General features: G+C 40.4%; 1 protein-coding gene across 3 annotated transcripts in view; it reads left to right on the top strand.

Annotated features, from left to right (window-relative positions):
* The window catches only part of BBOX1 (gamma-butyrobetaine hydroxylase 1), a 77,559-nt gene extending 74,015 nt beyond the window's left edge, over positions 1-3,544 (top strand). For all 3 annotated transcript variants that reach the window (XM_027852621.1, XM_027852620.1, XM_027852622.1), the window contains 2 exons: positions 1,301-1,467; positions 2,944-3,544. In XM_027852621.1, the coding sequence (XP_027708422.1) occupies positions 1,301-1,467; positions 2,944-3,104 (328 nt within the window). In that variant the 3' untranslated portion in view covers positions 3,105-3,544. The remainder of the gene's footprint in view (positions 1-1,300; positions 1,468-2,943) is intronic.
* The last annotated feature ends 19,532 nt before the right edge of the window (positions 3,545-23,076 follow it).

The following is a 23,076-nucleotide window of genomic DNA, read 5'->3' as shown; positions in this document are numbered from 1 at the left end:
GGTCCTATGCAGTTAAACATTCTGATCACTGACATAGATGAAGGCAGAGATATCATGCTTCACAAGTGATGGTAAACTTGGAAACGGATAGTTAACATACAAGATGATAATCCAGATCTGGAAAAATCTTGATGGGCTAGAAGGTTAGGCCAAATCAAACATGAAACTGAATAGGGGAAAAGATAGTTCTACACTTGGGTTCTAAAACAAAAAAGAAAACTTAAGACAAAGAGTAGAGAACACACGACTAGACAATGGTTGATCTGAAAAAAAGATCTGAGGGTCTCAGTGGACTCCCCAAGATCCACTGCAGTCAGTCATACTATGTGACAGCCAAAAAAAGCTCAAGCAATACTAGGCTATATTAATAAAGGCAAAATATTCAGAGTGATGGGGGGTAATATTTCTAGTCTACTCTGCCCTGGTGAAGCCCCATTTGAAGTACTGTTTAGTACCTTTAAGAAAAGCCATAGATACGCTTGAATGTATCCAGAGGAGAGTAGCCAGAATACTTAGAAGGCTGGACAACATGCCACGTGGAGATAAGCTAAATAAACTAGGAATGTTTGACCTAGCTTTAATAGCTTAAAACTGTGTTAAGATTATGGGGACACCTTGTATTTATAATATTTTGTTGGAGGTGGGGCAAGACTTGCTCGACTTGAACCTGGAGGGCAGAACTAGGGACAATGAGTTAAAGTTTCAGAGACATAGACAAAATAAAATAATATTCATAAAGCACTTTATATAACCTTAAAGATTGTGGGCTCATCAAGAGCAAAAACTATCTTTTGCCATTCTTTGTATCCCCAATGCTTAATATTCTGCCTGGCAGAATTGGTGCTTAATAAATGCTTATTGACTAACTACATAAATGGTAGTTATGATTATTATTACTATTAGTATTATTTGCCATTTAGGTCTGATGTAAGGAAACCCACCCAACAATGAGCTCTCCCAAAGACTGGGTTTCCTTGGAAGGCAGTGAGATTCCTCCTCACTGGATATCTTCAAGTAAAGGCTGAAGGAGACTGTTTTTTGAGGATGTTGGATAAAGACTCTTAGGCAAGGGTTGTGGCTTCTGTGATTCTTGTGTTCAGATTCTCTGACTTTATGACTGCACATTTGTAATGCAGTGGGAGGGATTCACAATCTAGCTAGCAGTTGAACTAGACCCATGAGGCCCTCTGAGGGGCCTCTGAGATATGATTCTAAGAATAAAGGACTGTTTCTTTAAATAATCATATAGCTAGGGCCTGGGTTGTTTACAATTATAACACCTTTTAAAAAAATTTTACAGAGTAGACAATAAAGGTCAAGTGATTCGCATCAACTTCAATAACTCAACTAGAGATACAATATTTGACATCCCTGTTGAAAAAGTACAGCCATTCTATGCTGCCCTGAAAGAGTTTGTTGACCTCATGAACAACAAAGGAAACAAGTTTACCTTCAAGATGCATCCAGGTAAGTATGCAAGTTTTATCAATGCAGAAAATGAGAGGATTTTTTTGGTATTTATAAATTAGCCAAAGCATGATGTAGGGCAGGAGTTCTCAAATGAGGGTCCATGAACTTTTGATATAGATATAGATAGATAAATATATTTCAATATGTTTGGGTTTTGTTATTTATCTGTTTTTTGTTTTTGGTGATTGCATGCATATTATTTGATATCTTTAATAAATCCATTCTGAGAAGGGATCCATAAGCTTCAGCATCCTGCTGGTTAAGGATCACTGATTCCAGAGTTTAAACTTGTCACAACCAAGCTATTGAAGAATTCTATTCCTGTGTGATAGCATTATAAGCCTGACGGTCATTTAACAAAAAAAAAAAAAAAAGGAAGGGGCTTATCATTAATTTTTAAGCCTTGAAAAACTGGATTCACCATTCATCTCATTTAAAACTGTATTTAGCAAGAAAATACTATTTACACCAGTCATCCTTCATTCATATTCTGGAACTTCTGATTCTCCAGAGTTAGCCACCTTCCCCCAGCGCCAACCCTCAGAATGTAAGAGACTTGAAGGCAGGGGCTGTCTTTCTTTTTGCATGTATTTGTGTCCCCAGTTCTTAGTACAGTGCCCAGAACCTAGTTTACATATTAAGCTTACACAATGAGAAACTATTTTAAATAAATGAAGAAAAGAAACATCCTTATTTCTTCCAGGGTATCTCTAGATAACCGAACCTTGCAACTATCCCTAGCTTTACAGCATGTTAAGTGGAAAGAACTCTAGAAAAGGGTCAGAAAACCTGGGTTCAAGTTCAAGCTTGGCCACTGCTTATTGTATGATGATGGATAGTCATTTTATATCTCTAGACCTCAGGTGGCATAATAGAAAAAAACAATCATTTGGAATGAAGATATCTTGTACCAATCAATCCATACGCATTTATTAAGAGCTGACTATATGCCAGGTGCCAAAGATAAAAAGACAAAACAAAACAATCCTTGCCTTCAAGACCTTGTATTCTATCATCCCAGCTCTATAGATTACATGTGTGATCTTTGGGGAAATAATATTCCCATTAAAGGCCCTCAATTTCCATATCTGTAATATGATAAGAGTGGACTAGTTGAAATCAAAGGTGTCTTTCAACTCTCTGATTCTATTAGTTTCTACTTTCTGTGCTTCCTTTCTGTCTAAAGTGGAGAATTGTTCCTCTCCATTGTCTTAGTAATATGGAAGATTCCCCTGATTTATGTTTCACTGTGAAAAATGTCCTTTTTTAATACTGTAGCAATACCAGAACCTTTAAGTAGGCTACGGTATTTAATTTTAGTATCATAAGTCCTAAAGCACCTTGTGACGTGATTTGACTCAAGTGAAGAAAGATATGACAAGTGATGACATCAATTCTTAAGGCATTTGTATTTTCCAAGGAAATCATATATTAAACATATGATTTGTTATGCTTCAAAATGATCTGTTCTAGGTGATGTAATTACATTCGATAACTGGCGCTTACTTCATGGCCGACGGAGTTATGAAGCAGGAACAGAAATATCTCGCCATCTTGAAGGTGGTTACGCAGACTGGGATGTAGTTATGTCAAGGCTTCGTATCTTAAAGAAAGCTGTCAAAATTGAAAATTGAATTTGCTAGCTACACTTTTGACATTAGTGGAACTAAGGATGGTTTTTTGTAAGATACAAGGTACTTAATCACCACTTGCCACAATCACTGGTATATGGATGGCTATATCACACAGATATTAATTTCTTTGACATTAACAATGCAGTTAGATTCACAAGATTACCTTTTTCTTTGTTTTTGTAAATGTTATGGCAACAATATTGGATCCAGAAAAGAGATGAGGAAATAGATCTCTCTTCTTTCCTTAGAAAGACAAGGACAATGGGTGCAGAACATTATACATGCCATCAGGCAGGGTTACAGTGTCAGCTGGTTTTGCTCAACTATTTTTCTTTTGTATAAGGGGAAGCTCAGTAAGTTGGGAGCAGGAGAGGGGGATATATCTAGAAATGACTGTGATATAAAAATAAAAGCTACTAATAAAACTTTTTTAAATGTCATGGCAGTGCCTGAGATTTTGTTGCTCTCTTTTCAACTTTGTTCTTTGTAGGGAATTCCTTCCTTGATAGTTAGCTTGATAACTGATGAGTGTGCCCATAAAATGAACTTATTAGTGACTACATTTCAACTGCCTAATGGGGTACCCTTTGAATACTGACAGAAACAAACAAAAAAGATCTCAGTAGAGGGTTATGGTTATAGAAATAGCATTCTCTGACCACAGAGGATATCTTTGCACACCAGTGACTTGCACTTAAGGAGGACAGCATGTCCTTTTTTAAAAGTCTTTAAAAATTACAAGGTTTTTCTTTCATAAATTAAAAAACACCTAAACAATGAGAGAGATATTCATTGTGCATGATTGGGCTGTGTCAGTATAATAAAATTAATGATGCAACATTAATCAATAAATAAAGCATTTATTAAGACTTCTTTGTGCCAATCCCTGTGCTAAGCTACAAAAATGAAATAGTCCATGCTCTTAGGAAGCTTATATCACATCAGGAAAACATGTACACATATAAGAATAGACATAAAATATAGACATGTAACAGAATGCATGTGATTTCTCCCCCCATCCTCCAGCTCAATTGCTATGGTCACCACATGTTAACACATCATGATCCAATTAACAAGGTATAACACCCTATGTTCTCTCTATGAGGTAGAAACTCTCTGAGTTGAGAAGAATAAATAACTTGATTAGTTGAACAAACAAATTAGCCACATCATTGGAGGTTTTATGTAGCTAATTTCTAGATAAATTTCAGGAATTTGGAAGTTCAAGAGTTTGAAACCAGTACCCTGATGTATAGAAAGAAACAAGCTCCTAAGGGAGGAGAGGAGAGGTTTTTTTTCTCTCCTCCCTCTACCCAACCTTGACCCTTGGCCATGTTGCTTTGAGATGAAGTTTCTTGATTTCTAGGAGACAACGCATCCAACAGGTAGCAGAGTCACAATCTCTAAACAGAGATGAATACAGAGAGGCAGTCACTTGAGGGAAGAAGCAACAGCCAAGGAATAGGATCCCTGGCAGCAGAGAAAAGAGCTAGCTATGGAGAGGAACAGAAACTTGGAACCTAGCCAAGAAACACAGTTCCCAAGGTAAGCAGTTAGGGTAAGGGATTTGTATTATGATCCAGAGTAGAAAACAAGTGGCAGCAGACAGGTAGGAGGAAAACCAAGAGAGAGCAATGGATCCCCTGCCTCCACAACAGGGAGGAAGCATACTCTCCCAAATGTTGGCATCCTGAGACAATGCCCCAGTCACCCCACACTAGCTATAGATAAGCCCAGAATAACATCCCTATAGATATGACCCATAACATAAATGAACTAGGTTTTGTGCCTCACTTATGGAATTAGTCCTTTTGTTCAAATACCTGAGAGGCAGTTTGCTGTAATAGCCATGGCACCCAACTTGTAATCACAAGACCGAGGTTGATTCCCCGATGTGCCTCTTGCTACCTGTATGACTTTGTTAAGTCACTTGTCCACTTACTTTCCCAAAGACCACTCTCTGGTCATTAGTTTTCTCATCGGTAAAATGAAGAGTTCAAATCAGATAACTGCTAAGGTCTCTTCTAGCTTTCAATCTGTATGTTATTATAAAATGTTTTGTTTTGTTTTAAATTTCATAAGTCTTTCATTAGGTTGCCCTAATGACTTCATCTTCTTCCATTCCACCCTGACACCTTTTATTCACCATGCCCTCGGTCCATCAGACTATGTCTTAAGGAGATGGTGATCTCTGCCACTAACCTTCCATTTTTATTGCAATTTTTAAAAAATCTACAATGGAAATGGGGACTGTAGGACTGAATATAACCTCTACAATTTCTGAAGTGTTAGAGATGACATGACATATTATGGGCTGCGGCAACTATTACAGTCTAAGGATGATTAGGTTTCCTGGATACAATACTCTACAGATTTGACTTTCCACCAAACTCATAATAGATTTGATGTTACTTGGATTAGAACCCAGGCCTGGATTGTCAAAATGAGACTGGCTGCCTGCTTTAGTAGTCTGATTTGCTCTTGGAAGGTGTTTTCTTGGTTTGTTATTGTTCTGCTGTATTGAATACTATCTGTAGTTCATCTGAATAACTCCAGAAGTCACTAAAGATCAAACCCCAAGGTTGTCTTCAACTCTTTCAGTGGGGAATGATACCTCCTCCAAATGATAGAGAAAAAAAATGGGTAGTGGGAATCTGTGCAAAATCAGATCTCTGGAGTAAAACTCAAGAATACAGAAATCTGTTCTTCTCTGGAGCAATTGCAAGGAACAAGTCAGAAACTTGCTATCTATCTAGCAACCTGTAAGAGATTTTCCAATTGAATTGTAATCTTCTCACTGGCCTCTGTCTCCACAACACAGATTCCATATAGGTTGTCTTTAGTTTTAGTGCTATAGCTTGGACATCTGCATAAGAAAACTTTGAAAATTACACCCACTCTGTGCTTTTGTCCATTGGGGGGCCTTGCATACAACGCACGCAATGGGACATCATGAAATAAACATCTACCTGTGTACCACAGACAACACAATTTTCTGACATTAAAAAAATACAGTTTTAAAAAGTCATATTCACAAGTATCCTGTGTTTTGGACCCTAGTTGATTTCCTCCTTTGCCTCCCTGAGTCATGGTGCTGGGTTGTTTTGTTTCGTTTTTTTTTTTTTTTTTGACGTTGTTTTGACCAACACTCTACTTTCAGTCCTAACTTTCTTTCCATTGCCAGAGCCAAGCCCTTTGTTCAGTTCAGGACTGCCTTAATTATGGCATTTCTCCAGTGTGTATCAAGTACAATATCCCCTTTGTCCAATCACCCACTGCAACACCCACATTCTTCCCAAAGCAGGGGACCATTCCATGGAGTATGAATGGGGATGAACCCTGACCTTGACCTCATAAGGTGAGCCTCATCTCCTAATTTTTCAAAGGGTCTGAGTACAAGCGGCCCACTGAAAGGGACTAGGGCACAGGAACATGCCCACGCATGCTCCGTGGGATAGCCCCCCTGACAATATTTGTAAGTTGTCATTTGTGTCTGGCACGCTCTCATCCCTCACTTCTACCTGATAGAACCCTGACCTCCCATCAAAGCACGGTTCAAAGGCAACCATCCACAGAAGGACTTTCCAGATTCCTCCCCTCCGCCACGTTAAACTTTTACCTCTGCCCCCAAAAATTTATTTTTGCATTTACTTTGCATGTATTTTATTTGTAATTATGCATATACATGTTGTTTTCCCCCATTAAACTGTAAGCTTCTTGAGGGCAGGGGCTATGTCATATTTTTTTTCCTTTATCCCTGGCACTAGTATGGTACCTGGCACCTAGCAAACATACAATAAATGCCTACTAAATTTAAATGAAAGTTCTGTGTTTATATAGAGCATATCGGTGTGTTTGTTAAGTTTTTCTTATTTTGTTTTTATTTTAAAATGCTGGCTTTGTCCAAGCTCTAAGATCCTGGCAGATCAATATTCCATGTTCTGTTGGTTCTGGTATGTATAAAATGAAGCCCAGGTGAGCACATTGTCACCAACACAACCAGCTAAAAGAATGTTTATGTAACGACAATCAGCTTTGATGATTTTTTTTTTACTCAATTGACCAATCACTAACAGATCATGAAGACACAAAAAAATAAACCAGGATGCCAAGAGTTAACAGTTTACCCATCTTGAAACCTTCACCTGGGATGATTTTAACCTGACCACTTTTTCCATTCCTCAGGCCAGTGAATTGTATAATACCTTTATCATATAAACATTTCCAGACACTAGAGTTATTCAGCTGGAGGCCACAGAACTGCTTGGCTATTTTCAGGGATATCGCAGAGAGAATTCCTCTTTAGAGGAGAGTGAATTAGACAGCTTCTCAGGTCCCTGATGATGCTGAGATTCTCTGAAATATCTTGCGATGACATGGGGTCTGAGTGGTCGAGAGAATGCTGATGGAAAAGGGGACAGTCTTAAGTCCTATATTCAAGTCTCGGTTCCAGGACTTGCTGGCGATGTGAACTTTGATCAGTCACAGAACCAAAATCTCAAGAGTTGGAAGACACTTTGGGTGCTGTTTAGTCTAACTTAGATCAAGATTCCCTTTCCCCCAACAATTTAACCAACAAATGATCACCCAGCCTTCACTTGAAGACTTTCAGCAGTGGGGAGGAATAATTGGATAGCTCTAATTGTTTAAAAAAAAGTTTTTCCTTCTCATGAGACTAAAAAAAAAAAAACAACTTTGAGTTGTGGACCTTCTCTGATAATTCACATCATGCTCCATCTACTGTTGACATGTCTAGCACTGATACTTCCCACTGCCTTTTTCTGCAAACTTCCAAACCAAGTTAGAGATGCCTATGCCTCACATTTGTGGACCTTGCCAGTCACTTCCCAGAATCTCCCTAGAGGCAAATTTGGGGAGAAATGCCCACTCTGGAATCAGAAATGAATATCAGTCAGGAACCTGGGTTTGCCAAATTTGAGAGTGGCCTCTTGCAAAGACGTGGCTAGTATCTCCCCATCACACATACATACATACATACATACATACATACACACACACACACACACACACACACACACACCTCTCTCCTTCTCTTCTAGTGGCCAGAAGGTCATCCCACCCAAGGCTCCAACATCCTCCCTGGTTGTATCCCTAATTGCCCTAATCCCATTCACTGTTTGATTTTTTTTTTAAAGGAAGTTAATAAAAGCTTATTGCCTCGTGTATTATTGGCCACTGGATTGGGCCGCTTTTCATTGACCTTTGCTAAGTCATATTTTCCTCTACTCTAAAACAGGCTGTTGTGAGTAAAATACTTTATAAATTTTACAGCACTATATCCCTATGAGTTATGTTGCTGAATATTTGTGTGAAGTCAGGTGCCATTAGTAACTCTGTTTCTTCTATTTCCTCCAAGATAACAGTAGTAGCAGTAGCAGTAGTAGTAGTAGTAGTAGTAGTAGTTGTAGTAGTAGTAGTAGTAGTAGTACTTGTACTTATATAGTATTTTAAACTTTGAGAAGACCTTTAGCTTTGTTATCTCATTTGAAATAAAAGTTATAAAACAATGTGACACTGATACCTACTATGACCTTTTACAGAAGGTCTTTGACCTAACAAAAATTTTGAAAAGGCCTCTTTTTACCAGTTACATGGAATTTTTTCCTCCAAAGACCCAAAGAATGCATAATGGCTATACTGTGAACTAGCTCAGAACTTTATTTCAGCAGGAAATTAATTATTTTCCTTACTACAGCTAAATATTAATAATGTGAGAGGAAAGCAGATGGGGTTAGCAGATGTTATTAAAGGAAATATATTTTGCCTTAAGACTATAGCGTTGATATAAGCACTTAATCATATATTTGGGCAGCATAAAAACAATTTTACAACAGATTTGTTTATGGGATTGGAGCCCACGGTCAGTCTGCGTTGATCTCTGCAGTAATGTGCTTTAAGGAAACATTGGCGTGATTTTAGAAGGAGTGAAATTTTTTGCCTCCAAAGTCATTTCCTATGTTGCTGGCCCATGTTGTTAGCTCAGAGACAGGAATAAGTTTTAGTGGCCACTGTCTAACAAGATGTTGTTCAATTCAATCTAGCAGTAAGTGACCAACCTGAGTACTGCACTGATGTGAGATCTAAAAAAATAGAAATAATCAGACCTAAAGAGAAGTTTCCTGGGCCTTAGGTAGACTTTCTAGGGAAAGACATGGGATTATAAAGGATTCAATCAGAAGAACACTGGAGTCAGACCCAGATTCAAATCCTGACTCTGAAGTTTACTCCCTGTATGACCCTGGGAAAGTCACGCAACCTCAGTTTCCTCACCTGTAAAACGAGGTGATTGGACTAGATGGATTCTGAGATCCGTTAAACCTCTAGCTCTATGATCCCATGATCCTAAGAGGCAGAGAAGATCACAGCAGAGTCATCTTCGGTCCTTTCATTGACCCCACACAGCCCCCAACCTTCCCCCCCCCAACAATGAAATCAGGTTCCAGGTCTTGATGACCTGACCTTTACAAGATCTTTCTCTTCTTCCTTGCCTTCTCTCTGCTCATACAACTGCCCTCCTACTTCATCACCCAAGCTCATCGTCCCCCATCTAGACCACTGCTAAGGTCTCCTTCCTAACAACACACAGCATCCAGTCTTTCTCCTATCCAACCCATTCTTCATGCAGTTGCCAAAACTAACTTAGGACCAAAGGACCAGAGATTTAGGACTGGGAAGTATCTCAGAGGTCACCTAGCCCAACCCCCTCGCTTAAAAGGTGAAACTCAGAGAGGCAAAAATAGCTTACAGTATGGTGTAGCAAACAGCAATCAGGATTTGAACTCGGGTACTCTGGCTATAAATTCATCATTGTTCCTCTTGCACCATAAGTTCTGAATAAGTAGGCTAGGCAGTTAGTATTGTGAATGATCCCCAACTTCCAACTTAATTTTTGTTATAAATAATCATTACTCCTTGGCTCTCTGATCAAAGCCTGCTTCTCATTGTTGTAACCCCTTCAGTGGGCTCATGCATGCTGGTGACTGGGGTTGAGAGGAAGCAATCTAATCTTTTCCAAGAGAAAGAGGGGCCAAGTCTGAATCACACAGCGTCTAAGTAATTATAAATGAAGGACCAAGCAGGAAACCTCGTGTCCTGGGTTGTGCATCTCACCATTTCCACCCCCACATTTCTCAAACACGACTCCTCTCGATCTACCTAGCTACTCCCTCCTTCAGGCCCTCATCACTTCTTGCCTAGATTACTGCAATGGTCCTCATGACTCCATCACTCTATGGGCTATGTTCCTGACTGTCTGGACTCCTTCCTCCCCCATGACCTGGCAGGTTTCTCACCTCCATTTCTCACCTTCCACTGATCCATCAGCTCCTTTCTGGAGCCTCCATTTTAAGAACAGTGCGCAAGCCAGCCTTGTCTGTGCATCTATTTCTCTGGATTCCCACTCCAATCTCTCCAAAGTTGTTATGAGGATCCAATGAGAGGATATTTGTGAAGAGCCTGGCGCAGAGTAGGGGCTTAATAAATGCTTATTTCCTCCCTTCCTTTCTTTCCTTCCTTTAGAACATAAGGTCCTTACACATAGGGACTGCTTCAATAACCGTATTTGTATCTTTAGTACTTGGAACATTGAAGGCTTGCTGATTGATGGTCAAAGGCAGGGATGGGGAACCAGTGGCCCTCTAGGTTCTCAAGTGCCACCCTTTGACTGAATCCAAACTTAACTGAATCCTTTTATTAAGGGGATTTGCTCTGTTAAGTTTGGATTCAGTCAAAAGGCAGCACTTGAGAATTTAGAGGGCTACATGTGGTCTTCAGGCCACAGAGTCCCCACCCCCGGTCACACAACAACAGACTACACAAAGCTTAGACTCAGACCCAAGTATCTGCTTCCAGTTGAGTGCATATATGTGTGTATGTGTGTGTGTGCGTGCGCACACAAGCGCAAGCACACACCCACACATGTGAACACACCACACCATAGCAAACTACCTCATCTGAAAGGTCTGAAAGATACCACATTTAATCCTGCTGCTTCTCCACCTTATGACATTTCAGAGCATTGAATACCATATGTAGTCACAACAGTGCTTCAATATTTCAAATCAAAGATGTTTTCCTTCTTATTTGGCTCAAGCCATGGCATTAGCTCAACTACAGGTGTGAGTTTGAGGAGTTACTGTCTAGACATATTCAGTTCAATTAAGCCGTTGATTGAATATGAGAATCTCAGAGCAGGAGTGACCTAAGAGGCTGTCACATCTAACACATACCTAAAAAGCATTCTTCTCTGTAACACATCTGATACACAGCCATCTGGCCTTCACTAGATAGCCTCGAACAAAAGGGACCATGCTGCCCCCCAAATCAACCCGTTCCACTTAGAGAAAGCTTCAACTCTTTATATATTCTTCTGGACATCAAACTTAAATCCACATACCTTTCATCCAAAGCTCCTAGTTCTGCTTTCTGGGTCCAAGCAAAAAAAAGTTGAATCTCTATTTCACATGAAGGAGAACCAAGCTAATTATCACAGGTGTTGATTTCATAGTATTCATTCTTCTATGGTATTAGAAAAAGTGAATTCTCATGCACACACATCCACGTGCTAATGCACACTTTCAAAATTTGAAGGAACCTAAGTAGCAATTAATCCAACCCATACCCAGGAAAGGAATCCCTCTATAACATACCCAATAAGCATCCATCCAACCTTTCACAGGAGACCTCCGATGAGGGGGAACCCACCCCCTCCCAAGGGATCCTCTTCCACTTTGGGAGAGTTCTAATGGTCAGGCAATTTTTTCTTATGTTGTCCTGAAATCTGCCTAAAGTCCTCTACCTGTCGCTCCTAATTCTGTCCTCTGGGGCCAAGTAAAACTATTCCAATCCCTCTCCCACCAGACAATTTTTCAAATACTTGACAGTAGCTATCTCTCTCTTCTCCAGACTAAATATACTCAGTTCCTTATACCTATCCTCAAATGCGACGGTCTCAAGGCCCTTTATTATCTTGGTTGCCATTCTTGGGTCACTCTCCAGCTTTTTTTTTTCTAGACCTATGATATCATCCTTATAGGATACTGCCTATAAGGAACATCTACCAAAGCATATCACCATCTTCTCTACAACATATAGTCTTAGTGAATTGCCAGAAGTAATGAGAGTTTAAGGCTCTTAGGGCTAATAAATGTCAAACGTGAGACCTTGAACTCAGCTCTCTTTCACACCGAGGCCAGATCTCTAACCACTATGATAGGCTACCTGTCTTATCAAAGACCCACGTGAAATGTGACGACCACAACTGAAGGCAGCATTTTGTCTATGGTTTGAGCAGAGGAGAATACAACATACCTATCAATCATTACATCCAAGGTCCTAAACTACAATCATAGGGAGATATAAGGAACTCTGGATTTGGTATTTGAAAAAGTTTGAAGTAACAAGGGAGCTTTTTTTTTTCTTTCCATACGAGGTGACGTTTCTGATAGTCCTCTGGCCCACTGAGTCTGGAAGGACATACTAATACATTTGTTCTCTCAAGAGGTTGAACTTAATTTCATGGCAAAATATTTTTCCTGACTACAAAAGTTGGCTTCAAGACTGTGTGCAGAACAAGCTATAGGACCTGACTCCCATTTTCAGTCTCAGGAAGCCATATGGAAGTAATCACTGTCAGTAATGGCTGATGAACCCAAATATCACCATGGTCTCTGTCCAAGAGATATCTGGAAGCTGTCCTGACTGCCTCGTGTTCACTCGCTCTTGGACACATAAATGCCTGCCTGCTAATGCCCATGTACAAAATTAGTGAATAGTATTACCATCTAAGAGGTACCAGGAGACAGTGTGGCCTAGAGGATAGAGAGCTGACCTCAGAACAGGCTCTGGAGATATACTGGATGTATGAGCCTGGACAAGTCACAATGTCTCGTGATGAACGTTCTATCATCCCCCACCTCCAAATCCCACAATTCCCTAAGCTTATAAATTACAGACAAATTAGCAAAGACAGAAAAATAGCACAGTGAAGGAAATGGGACAGCACACGATGGTCAGGAGGCATCAAGGAGTCCAAATTGGCTGGATGTCAACACGTGGTCTACATCAAGTGGACAGAGTTTTCACTAATGAAATTCCTATTCTCCCTACTGTTTAACCTCATCCCACCCCAACCCCCCCCAAAAAAAGTACCTGACTCTCCTGGGTTAAGTAGCATATAGAAGGACCTAATCCTTGATTGTAGACAAAAGAAAGAAAAAACTCACAGAGAGGAATATATTCCAGCAAGGATTGTTTTAAAAGAAAACTTCTTAGGAAGTTTGGCTCGGTTTTTTTTTTTAATTCCTATACAATGTATTTCCCACATGGTATAGATAGATAGAAAGCATTAGAATCTACCAGAGAAAAAATGAAGTCTCTTAGCAAGTTTTGCACTTAATATCTACAGAGAATCCTCCACCTGGTTTTTGGATACCAGGCCAAGACTAATCCAGGCTGGGTTGAAAATTAGTAGTGACTGGAACAAATAATGTGCCATTCCTTCCCCTTACTTGGAAAACCAAGTTCAGGTTCAGAAGCGGTTGCTGCCAATAGTTATGGTGAGAATATACACTGTTACATGAGAGATACATAAAGTGCTACTTACTGACCAGGAAGATCAAGGAAGGCTTCATATAGGAGGAGGCATTCAAGCTAGCATGTAAGGGATGGGCAGGGATCCAACAGGCAAAAAGAGAAGTAGCCAAGAATTCAAGCTGCGGCAGAGAAAATGAGCCAAGTCGAAGAAATGGGAAAGCAGAAGCTCTTCAGGGGCAGCAAGACGTCCAGTCGGGCTAGAGATTAGAGTACAAGGAAGGTAATAAGACTGAGACAGGGCTAAAGGAGCAGAGGGCACCACAGCACGGATGGTTTGAAGGCCAAGCTGAAGAATTTCCTCTTCACTTTCTGGGCAATAGCGAGCTGCTATTCAGGAATTTTGAGAAAAAGCAATGATGTGAGCAGAGCAAGGCAGAAAAAATGCTTATTCTTTTTTGCCCTGGAATCCTACAGCTTGAAGGGAACTTAGAGATCACCTAGTCCAACCCTCCCATTGCACAAATGAGGAAGCCAAGGCCCAGAGACATCCTAGATTCTTAAGCGCTTTTTGTGTCAGGAACCACTTGGTGAAGCCTAAGGACGCTTTCTATTGAAGGAAATGAATTTCGGTTAAAGGTTAGTGAAATTAAAGACTTGGGTTTTTCCTCTGCCCAAATCCATAAGATTCCTGAAATCTACCCACAGACCCCAAGCTAAAAGACCTCATCATTGATCAGACTAGAAGGGACTTCAGATGCCATCTTGGCCAACCCCCTCATGTTTCGGATGAGGAAACTGAGGCCCAGAGATGTCACGGACCATAGATTCAAACCTGAGTAGCAAGTGTCAAAGATGGCAAGATCCCTAAGAAGGTCAGATTTGAGCTGAACCTTGAAATAAGCCAAGGGAGCTCCGAGTCTGAGGTAAGGAGGGAATCATTCCAGGCATTGATGTTTGAACTCAAGTCCTCTGACTTCAGAGCCTCTTTCCACTGTACCATGATTTTTATCTCTGCTGCCCCAAAACCTGACTGTACCTGATACTAGGAGCAGAGGCATACTAATGAATGTTTAACAACCGACTCTCCTTTAAAAAAAATAATTCATAATACACTTAAGTTGAATCCACATCATTAACACTTTACCCATCATTTTCTTGAGTCTAGATATTCAACAAAACAATAAATCAAGCCCAAATGGTAGCCTTTACTGATTTCTTGGGTGTAAATGCTTACAACAAAAATTTAACAATCAGGTTGGCTCTTGAACATCCTAGTATATAAGGCATTTGTTAACTGTTGGTTGAATAAATAACCTCTTCAGCTTAGGTGAGCTCTCCTCAGGCTAGTTCTAACCCCCCCCCAAAAAAAAAAGAGAGACGAGATTTGAACTCAGGTCCTCTTATTCCAAGCCCAATGCTCCTTGGTTGTATAATAGTCAGAGATTAAGACAAGATTCCCACTCTTAGATAAGCTAAGGCAACTGAGGAAGACTCGGAATCTTTGCATACGACCCCCCAGGGAGATTTCTTCCCAAACACACAGGTTTGCTTGACCTCCGCGAGAGAGCTGGGTTTTTTTTCACCTTTGGGAGAAGGGATTATTTCTCTCTTACATTAATAATCAATTATTGAATTAGGACAGTGAGTTTTTTTCAGAAGCCTGTAGGTTGTTCAACCTCTGAAGGACATTGATGACCAACGAGATTGTTCAAATCCCAGGGGTATATGTCTTTCAATCCTGAGTGGGAGGCTTCACTCAACTAGAGAATCTTCCAAAGAATTTAATTTAATTTGGGTGAAATCTGGCCCCTTATGTTCTAGTCAGACAGGTCTGAGTGATCAAAGTCACATCTCCTAGCCCCTCATTAGAATATGCCCACCTCTCATTACAATATTCGTGTGTTCTCTTTCTCTTTACTTGTTAACCACAGTTGATTGCCACCCTTTAGAAACACCCACTCTTCCAAGGGCACATAAGCATTGAGTGAGTTCCATGAGGGGTGTTTGGCATTCAAGAATGCCACTGACCCCTTTCATTAATTATTTGATAACAGTAACAAATGATTAATTACCCAGAAACTATGTCTCTCAAACTTTTTATGTGTCACACCTTACATCAGCATGGTAGGATTGGGCCATTTTCTTAAGACAAGCATGTGCCTGCAATAGACAAGATATGTCTGCAATATCCTCAACTGATTTTTTTGCTTTTTCTGAAACACACATTTTGGAAGTCAAAATACCCTCCGATACATTTAATCAAGGGCTCTATCATAATTAACTTTGATCTTTGAGCAATGAGACCCTCTTGAACTGGGGCCCACTTTGCTTAGATGGGTGTCACCAGGGTTTGATTGGCAGTTCTTCAATATAAAAAGAGGTCCATAAAAACATATCCACATGTTCTACACATCTGCCTGCCTTTGGTTCTAAGGGTAAGAAAGAAACTGTAATGTTTTATTACTTTAAAATATCAAAAAGATTCTATTTTTTTTGGTTTTTACTTTCTTCCTTGAAGAGCCCCAAGGAAAGGCTAGGTTTAAGTCAAGCACTTTGACAGAAGTAGATATTATCAAGTGATCAGAGACTAAATCACATTTGCGTATTCCTTGTGCATCTTTCACCACCTGATTATTTGCCAAAGCTGTCACCTAACCTCTCCCCTAATTTCTGTTTCAAGTATACCTATACAAAGAATGATGTAGAAGCTAGTATTCTTAAATATTGCCTTTATATAACTATGTCTTCTGCCATGATCTGACTTGAATTTGTCAGCCCCAAAATGGCCATTTCTATTTTGTCAAATGTCTAGCCCATGTGGACAAGACTTCACCCTGAGATCTGGGGGAAGCTTTTCTATTTCTATGCCAAGTCGGAGAGGACAAACTGCCAGATTAGTTTCCCTTATGCCCAGTTCTGCCCATGTGGCCCGTCCACTCCAAACCCTTCTGTTGCCTACTAACTAAAATCCAAACTTAACCTTAGGGCCTTCAAGGCCCTCTGTAAGCTGACACCTACCTACTTTTTGACCCTTGTTATACACTACTCTACTCAAGGTAATCTACATTCAAGCTTATACAAACTCTCTCCTATCGTTCCCTTTGTTACTGAATTCTCCAAACAGAGCATTGTACTTGCAATTGGAAGACCCGAGTCAAATCCCGGTTCTGACACTAAATGCAATCTTAGGGGAATCATTTAAGCTCTCTGAGACTCAGTTTCCTCATTTGTAAAATACAGTCCCTAGCCCACAGGGTTGATGGGAGGAAAAGACTCTTAGCATCTAAATTGCTGTTTTAAAAGAAACTATGAATTCATAAAACCATATATTTAAAGTTAGAAGAGACCTCAAAAGTTGTCTAATCAAACTCCATCATTTTACAATTAAGGAAACTGAGGACCAGAAAAAATGATTCAACTTGCCCTAGGCCCCCCAGGTAGCCAGTGACAAACCTAGGTCCCCTCACTGCAGAGGCAGAGCTCTCTCCATTACTTGTGACATCGTCACCAATATTATTTTTGTTAAGCCCAGTTTGACTGAGGCAATGCCCATTCAGTGATTAAGGCTAGGTAAAAACTGAGACCTGGGAAAGACCTTAACTTAAAAAGGCTGAGGTCTCCTACTGCATCCAGGGCCATCTCTAGTTGTCTTGATCTATATCTTGCCACTGGACCCAGACAGCTCCTGGTGACTTCACACAGCCCTCTCTCACTTAAATCCAACTCGCAAGTGATGATGTCGTCTTCCTGATACCATGTCCTCTTTGAGGACAAAGGACAAACAGTAACAATTTTCGTTAAGCTAGATATCAGCACGGCCCCTAAAAATTCTCTTCTTTGCATTCTCCTCCCTTACTGCTCCCAACCGGAGAGGAGGCAGGATCAGAATCCTTAGGGATCACACCAGCTTGGATTCAGGACTTGCTCTCCTAGTCCCTCTTCCTCCTCCTCCTTTCTTCCTCCCCACCTCCTGCAACTCCTCCAGCAACTGGGAAACAGAAAAACAGGTTTAGGCCTAGAGCTCCAGGCACTCCATGTGAATCAGAAACCTGAGTTACAGACCAACCAGAAGTTAAATTCATGAGCTCACAGAAAGTCACCAAGTTGATTCCTTTATTTCCATTCTGCAGTTAGGAGTTTAGCTATGACACGTGACCGAGGCTCAAAATGCATTCGTGTCTTCTGAGTCTGGGTTTTCAGTTTCTGTGGGTGGTACCTTCTGTTGCCAGTGCTGCCCAGAGTATTCCACCAGGGCTCTTTTAATAGGTCCACATTACTTCCTCTTTGTGTATATCTACTCCGTCTGTTAGACCATAAGGTCCAAGATGGCAGGGACCATATTTTAACCATCTTGATCTCCCCGCTGCCCACCAGTGGATTATTACAGTGCTTTGTATACAGTAGGTATTTAATAAATGTTTGCTCAAATGAGCGTAGTTTTTTTTTAATACATATTTTTAAGTTAACAACTGCCCATGCAATGGACATAACTAAAATCCTTCTCCACTGTTGCATCAGAGCAAATGGGACCAGCATAAATAGAGCTTTGTGTAGTTTATAAATTATATTAGTTTGAAAGTAACTGTCTGGACATAAAGTAGGAGAGAAAGATTAAACTAGAGGGCTCCAAATTTAATAAAAATATAATCTTCCCACAGAAATTCTGGCAGGCCGGCAGAGAATGACTTAGTCACTTCTAAAGCCTTGGGGCTCAACATGCATCCATGTCTTCTGAGTCTGGGTTTATAGTTTCTGTGGGTGGCACCTCCTGTTGCCAGCAGCATCCAAAATATTTCGCCAGGTGTAGAAACGGGCAGACACTCAGAATGCAAGGTACTCTCCCTGGTCAGCCGAGCACCGCACCCTCTTCTCTGCCTCCCCAGTGGCCAAGGAGCAGCTCCTTCAGTCAGATGTCACCATGAGGACTTGAAAAGGGCAGACCTTCGGAAGCCAGTGGAGGCTGCTGCCCTCAATTAAACCTGGGTTCCTTCCCATTGCTTGTAAGATTCAGATCAGCTTCGAAGGGCAGCAGCTCTGGCAGCGGGTGGCTGAGAGGAGAAGTAGACTCTTAACACGCAAATGTCTAAGCAATTCAGTGGAAACACTCTGCCATCTACTGTAACAACAGGGGGATATCTTAGCCCAGAGTTCCCTCAGACCCTCTCACCCACTGGCCAAAAGGAGATGAATGCATTTTTCAGGCCCCTTTCTGATTTACACTCAGTTTCCTCAAATCCTAGTAGCAGAAATAATTACTCAGTCTCAGACCTTACATTATTGGATCATAGGAACATAAATTTAGACCTTAGAGTCCATCTACATCTAATCAATTCATCAACAATCAAACATGCATTTATTAAGCAACTGCTGTGTTTCCAGCACTGTGCTAGGAACCAGAGAGATACAAAGATAAAAATCAAAAAACTGTTTGCCTTGGAGGTAGCTAGATGGCTCAATGGATAGAGCGCTGGGCCTGGAGTCAGGAAGATTCAAGTTCAAATCTGGCCTGTGTGACCTGGGCCACGTCACTTAACTTCTGTTTGCCTTAATCCACTGGAAAAAGAAATGGTAAATCACTCTAGGATCTTTGCTAAGAAAACCCCATGGACAGTAGGGTCCACTAGATTGAGAAGGGTCAGAAACGACTGAACAAAAACAAAGAAGATGACATGAACTGAACACTGAAGGAAATTAGGATATCTAAGAGGCAAGAAGCCAAGACCTAAGGAAGAAGGGATTTCCAGGCACAAGGGACCCAGCCTGTGCAAAGGAAGAAAGAGGAGAAATACAACCTCGTGTGCACCAGGAAGTAGACCATTTGGGCTAGAACACAGAGTACAGGAAAGAGACTACAGTTGTTAACACAGCACTGAAGGTCAGGAGAGAGTCTGACATTCTATACTCTACAGTCCTGTCTAGCTCTTATATGTCCTATGACCTAAGTATACAAAATCAAAATGAATTAACAGCTAACATTTACTTAATGCTTTAAGGTTAGCAAAACGTATTACATACATTATCTCTCGAGCTTCTCAACAACCCTATGAGGCAAATGGCACAAGTATTATTATCCCCATTTTACAAATAAGGAAACTGAGGCCTACTGAAGAAATGACTTTCTAATAATCATAAAACATGTAAGTATCAGAGACATATTATAAACCCACAAGCATTCCTTCCACTGAAACTTACTGCCATCACATCTAAATCCACCATTCAGTTGGGAGCCTATGACTCAGAGAACCAATTTCTTTGGGCTAGTTTTTAGACCCAGGAAATTCTGGGTCACCAGAGAGAAAGGAACTGTAGGGGACCTGTTGCCAGAAACCAGGGATATTTAGAAACCATAGCCTGTTAGCGAATTTTGAATTCCTGTTAGTGAATTTGAATTTGGGATTGCACAGAATCAATAGCTCTCTTGACTTCCTTTTTCCACATGACAGGCTTCAGCTTACCATGTTATACAGTTACCTAGGCATCCTGGCTTTGTTTACACTAGAAATTTGGAGAATGGGTTGATTAATTGGGAGTAATTACACCACTGATCAGAAGAACCCAAGCTGGACCAATGGAAGACAGACAACATGGGGGTAGTGTAGAATCCCTGTCGATAAGTGGGTATGTAACAGAATAAGTCTTTGGGAGGCCACTTATGTGGGAGATCAGTGCTGCTGTCATTACACTACCACAGATTTTTTACAGAGGTTCTCTTCAGAATTAGCCTTCAAGCCCAAGGCAAGCCTTGGGAATATCCTCAGCAGAGGAAAATCTCTGTCCTTTGAGGATTGACTTGACATCTAGACGGGACAAAAGTCATCCAATGTTCTAGCCTGGTAAATAAAGTAACCTGGGAAATGCTGCCTGAAGTTACAAAGATCAGAAAATTCAAAAACCATTTCTGATCTCATTCTTAGAGAGTCATGATTCATCACTGATCCCAAACAGTATTCCCCAGCATGTTTTCCCACCTGAATCTCCAGACAGCAGAAAGGCGGTTTCTCTTCTGTGGCCCGTTAACCAGCTGTGAAAGCTACTTTCAAAAAGCATCTTCCTTCCAGTTCTGAAAAGTGACAGCCTCAATGAAAAACATCTTTGAAATCTATTCCCTTCTCTTAACTCATGATATCTCTCCCCTAAGGAAGGGCCTGATAATGTTTCTCTTGGACCATAATTGCTTACAAGTAGAGTTGAAGTAAATAAGACCTGAATTTGAATCCTTCCACAGACAATTACTAGCTGTGTGATTCTGGGTAAGTCACTTAACCTTTGATGACCTCAGTTTTCTGAGCTGTGAAATAAGGATAGTGGGAGTGCCCACCTCATATTATTATTGTGAGTATCAAATGCACACACACACACACACACACAGACATGCACACACATGCACATGTGTGTGTATTGCTTTGCAAACCTTAAATCACTATGTAAATCTTATGTATACTAGCCTTTTAATTGGCATCCTTGCTTACAGCCTCTCTCCCCGTCTGATCCATCATCCTCAGAGCTATCAAACTGACATTCCTTAAAACACAGATCAAATCATGTCACTCCTGTGTTTCCCAAGCTTCAATGGCTCCCAACTACCTCTAGAATTAAAATATAAGACCCTCAGTCTTGCATTTTAAGCCCTCTACAATCTGGATCCCTCAACCTTTTCCAGGTTTATTCCCCCAAATATGACAATAAATATTGGAGATTATCTATGATGTCATCGATTTGGCTTTTCCCTCCACCAATGAAGATCACAACCTAACCATGTCTGCCCCTCCCCTCCCATAAATTCTCCACAAGTGGAACAACCATGGTAGAAAGCTTCACTTATCAGTGGGACACTCAGGTATTTCATCCATCATTCTCCTCCCTCACCACATAACCAGCCAGTCTTATCTTCTTCTGATTGCTTTTATAGCAAAAATGTCAAGATTATTGTGATTCCTCTAGCAATATTTCCTCTTACTGATCACCCAATAAAGATCTCACACGGGAAACACCAGTGGCCAAGTCGAAATTTACCACATCTGATAATTATGTTATCCTTGGCATCCTCTGTCCTTTTACCAGCACTCTTCCCATGTCACTGCAAAAAGACACAGGGCCATTTTGAATTTTTCTTTGTTTTAGAGGTTTCTATGACCAAAAGAACTCATCACCACGTGGCCAGCCTACTAATCACGCTGCCTCCCCCATTAGATTGGGAGCTCCTTGAGAGCAGCGACTGTCTTTTGCCTCTTTTTGTATCCCCAGTACTTAGCAGTGTTTGGCACATAGCACATGCTTAATAAACATTGATTGATTGATGTCAAGTCAATAAGCATTTATAGTGCTCACAATGTGCCAGATCCTATACTAATGACTGATCGGTGATGTATGTCTGTCTGTCTGTCTGTCTGTCTCTCTCTCTCTCCTTAGAAGCAGCTAGATAGCATAGTGAATAGAGTGCTTGACTTTGAGTTAGGAAGACCAAAATTCTAATCTTCCCTCAGGGACTTGCTAGCTATATGGCCCTGGCAAATCACTTAACTTCTTTCATCCTCCGTTTCCTCATGTGTAAAATGAGAATAATAATGGTACCATCTTCCCAGAGATGTTGGGAGGATCCAGTGAGATCATCTATGTAAAGCGTTGTGTAAACTTTAAAGCACTATAAAAATGCTAGCTATACTAATAATACTGTTATTACTACTTAGCTAGGCTAGTCCTTAGAAAGCAGATTCAGTCCATTGCCAGAACCCCCCCCCCCCCACCCAGCTGGCCCCAACTCAATGCTTTCCATTTTGGCAGAATCTAGCATCATTCTCATTACTCCAGGGTTATGTCCACACAACAATGAGTCATTGGAGTAAGTTTTTTGTGAAAACCTTGGTGAACAGTAGGAGTTTAATAAATGTTAATTAGATTGGAGTATGAAACCTCTCAAAGGAATTATATTGAAGGGGACTAAATTCATTACATTAAATTTAATTACATTAATATCTCATGTGGATATTTAAGTTCTGTCATGTTTGATGAAATAGGTTAAATTTCCTAAACATACCAGATATTTAGTAGAAATAAAGGTCCATTTGACCCAATACCATGCTGAAACTAAACTTTTCTGACTCAAAATACATGGCCAACTTTTCACTTACTGAAACTTATTCACCAACAGTTGTAGAGATCTTTGATTTTTGCCAATGTAGGGCCCTCTTCCCAACTCCCATCTTATATGTAACCAGTGCAGATTTTACTCTCTCCATGCCCAAAGTAGACCATCTTCATAAATGGTGGCAGCTTTAAAATTTTAAAATTAAATTAAACAAACAATCTCCTGGTGGTAATGCTTTCTTAAGTCTCCTTATATTTAGTTAAAATAAAAGATACAGAATCTGAAAAGATAAAAATTTATATTGCTTCAAGTTTCTACTGTATTGATTTCTAC

Source organism: Vombatus ursinus, unplaced genomic scaffold, assembly GCF_900497805.2.
Source record: "Vombatus ursinus unplaced genomic scaffold, bare-nosed wombat genome assembly UNPS02009770.1, whole genome shotgun sequence".
Lineage (NCBI taxonomy): Eukaryota > Metazoa > Chordata > Mammalia > Diprotodontia > Vombatidae > Vombatus > Vombatus ursinus.
Note: the sequence above shows the minus strand (reverse complement) of the source record. Positions and strands in the feature narration are given on the sequence as shown.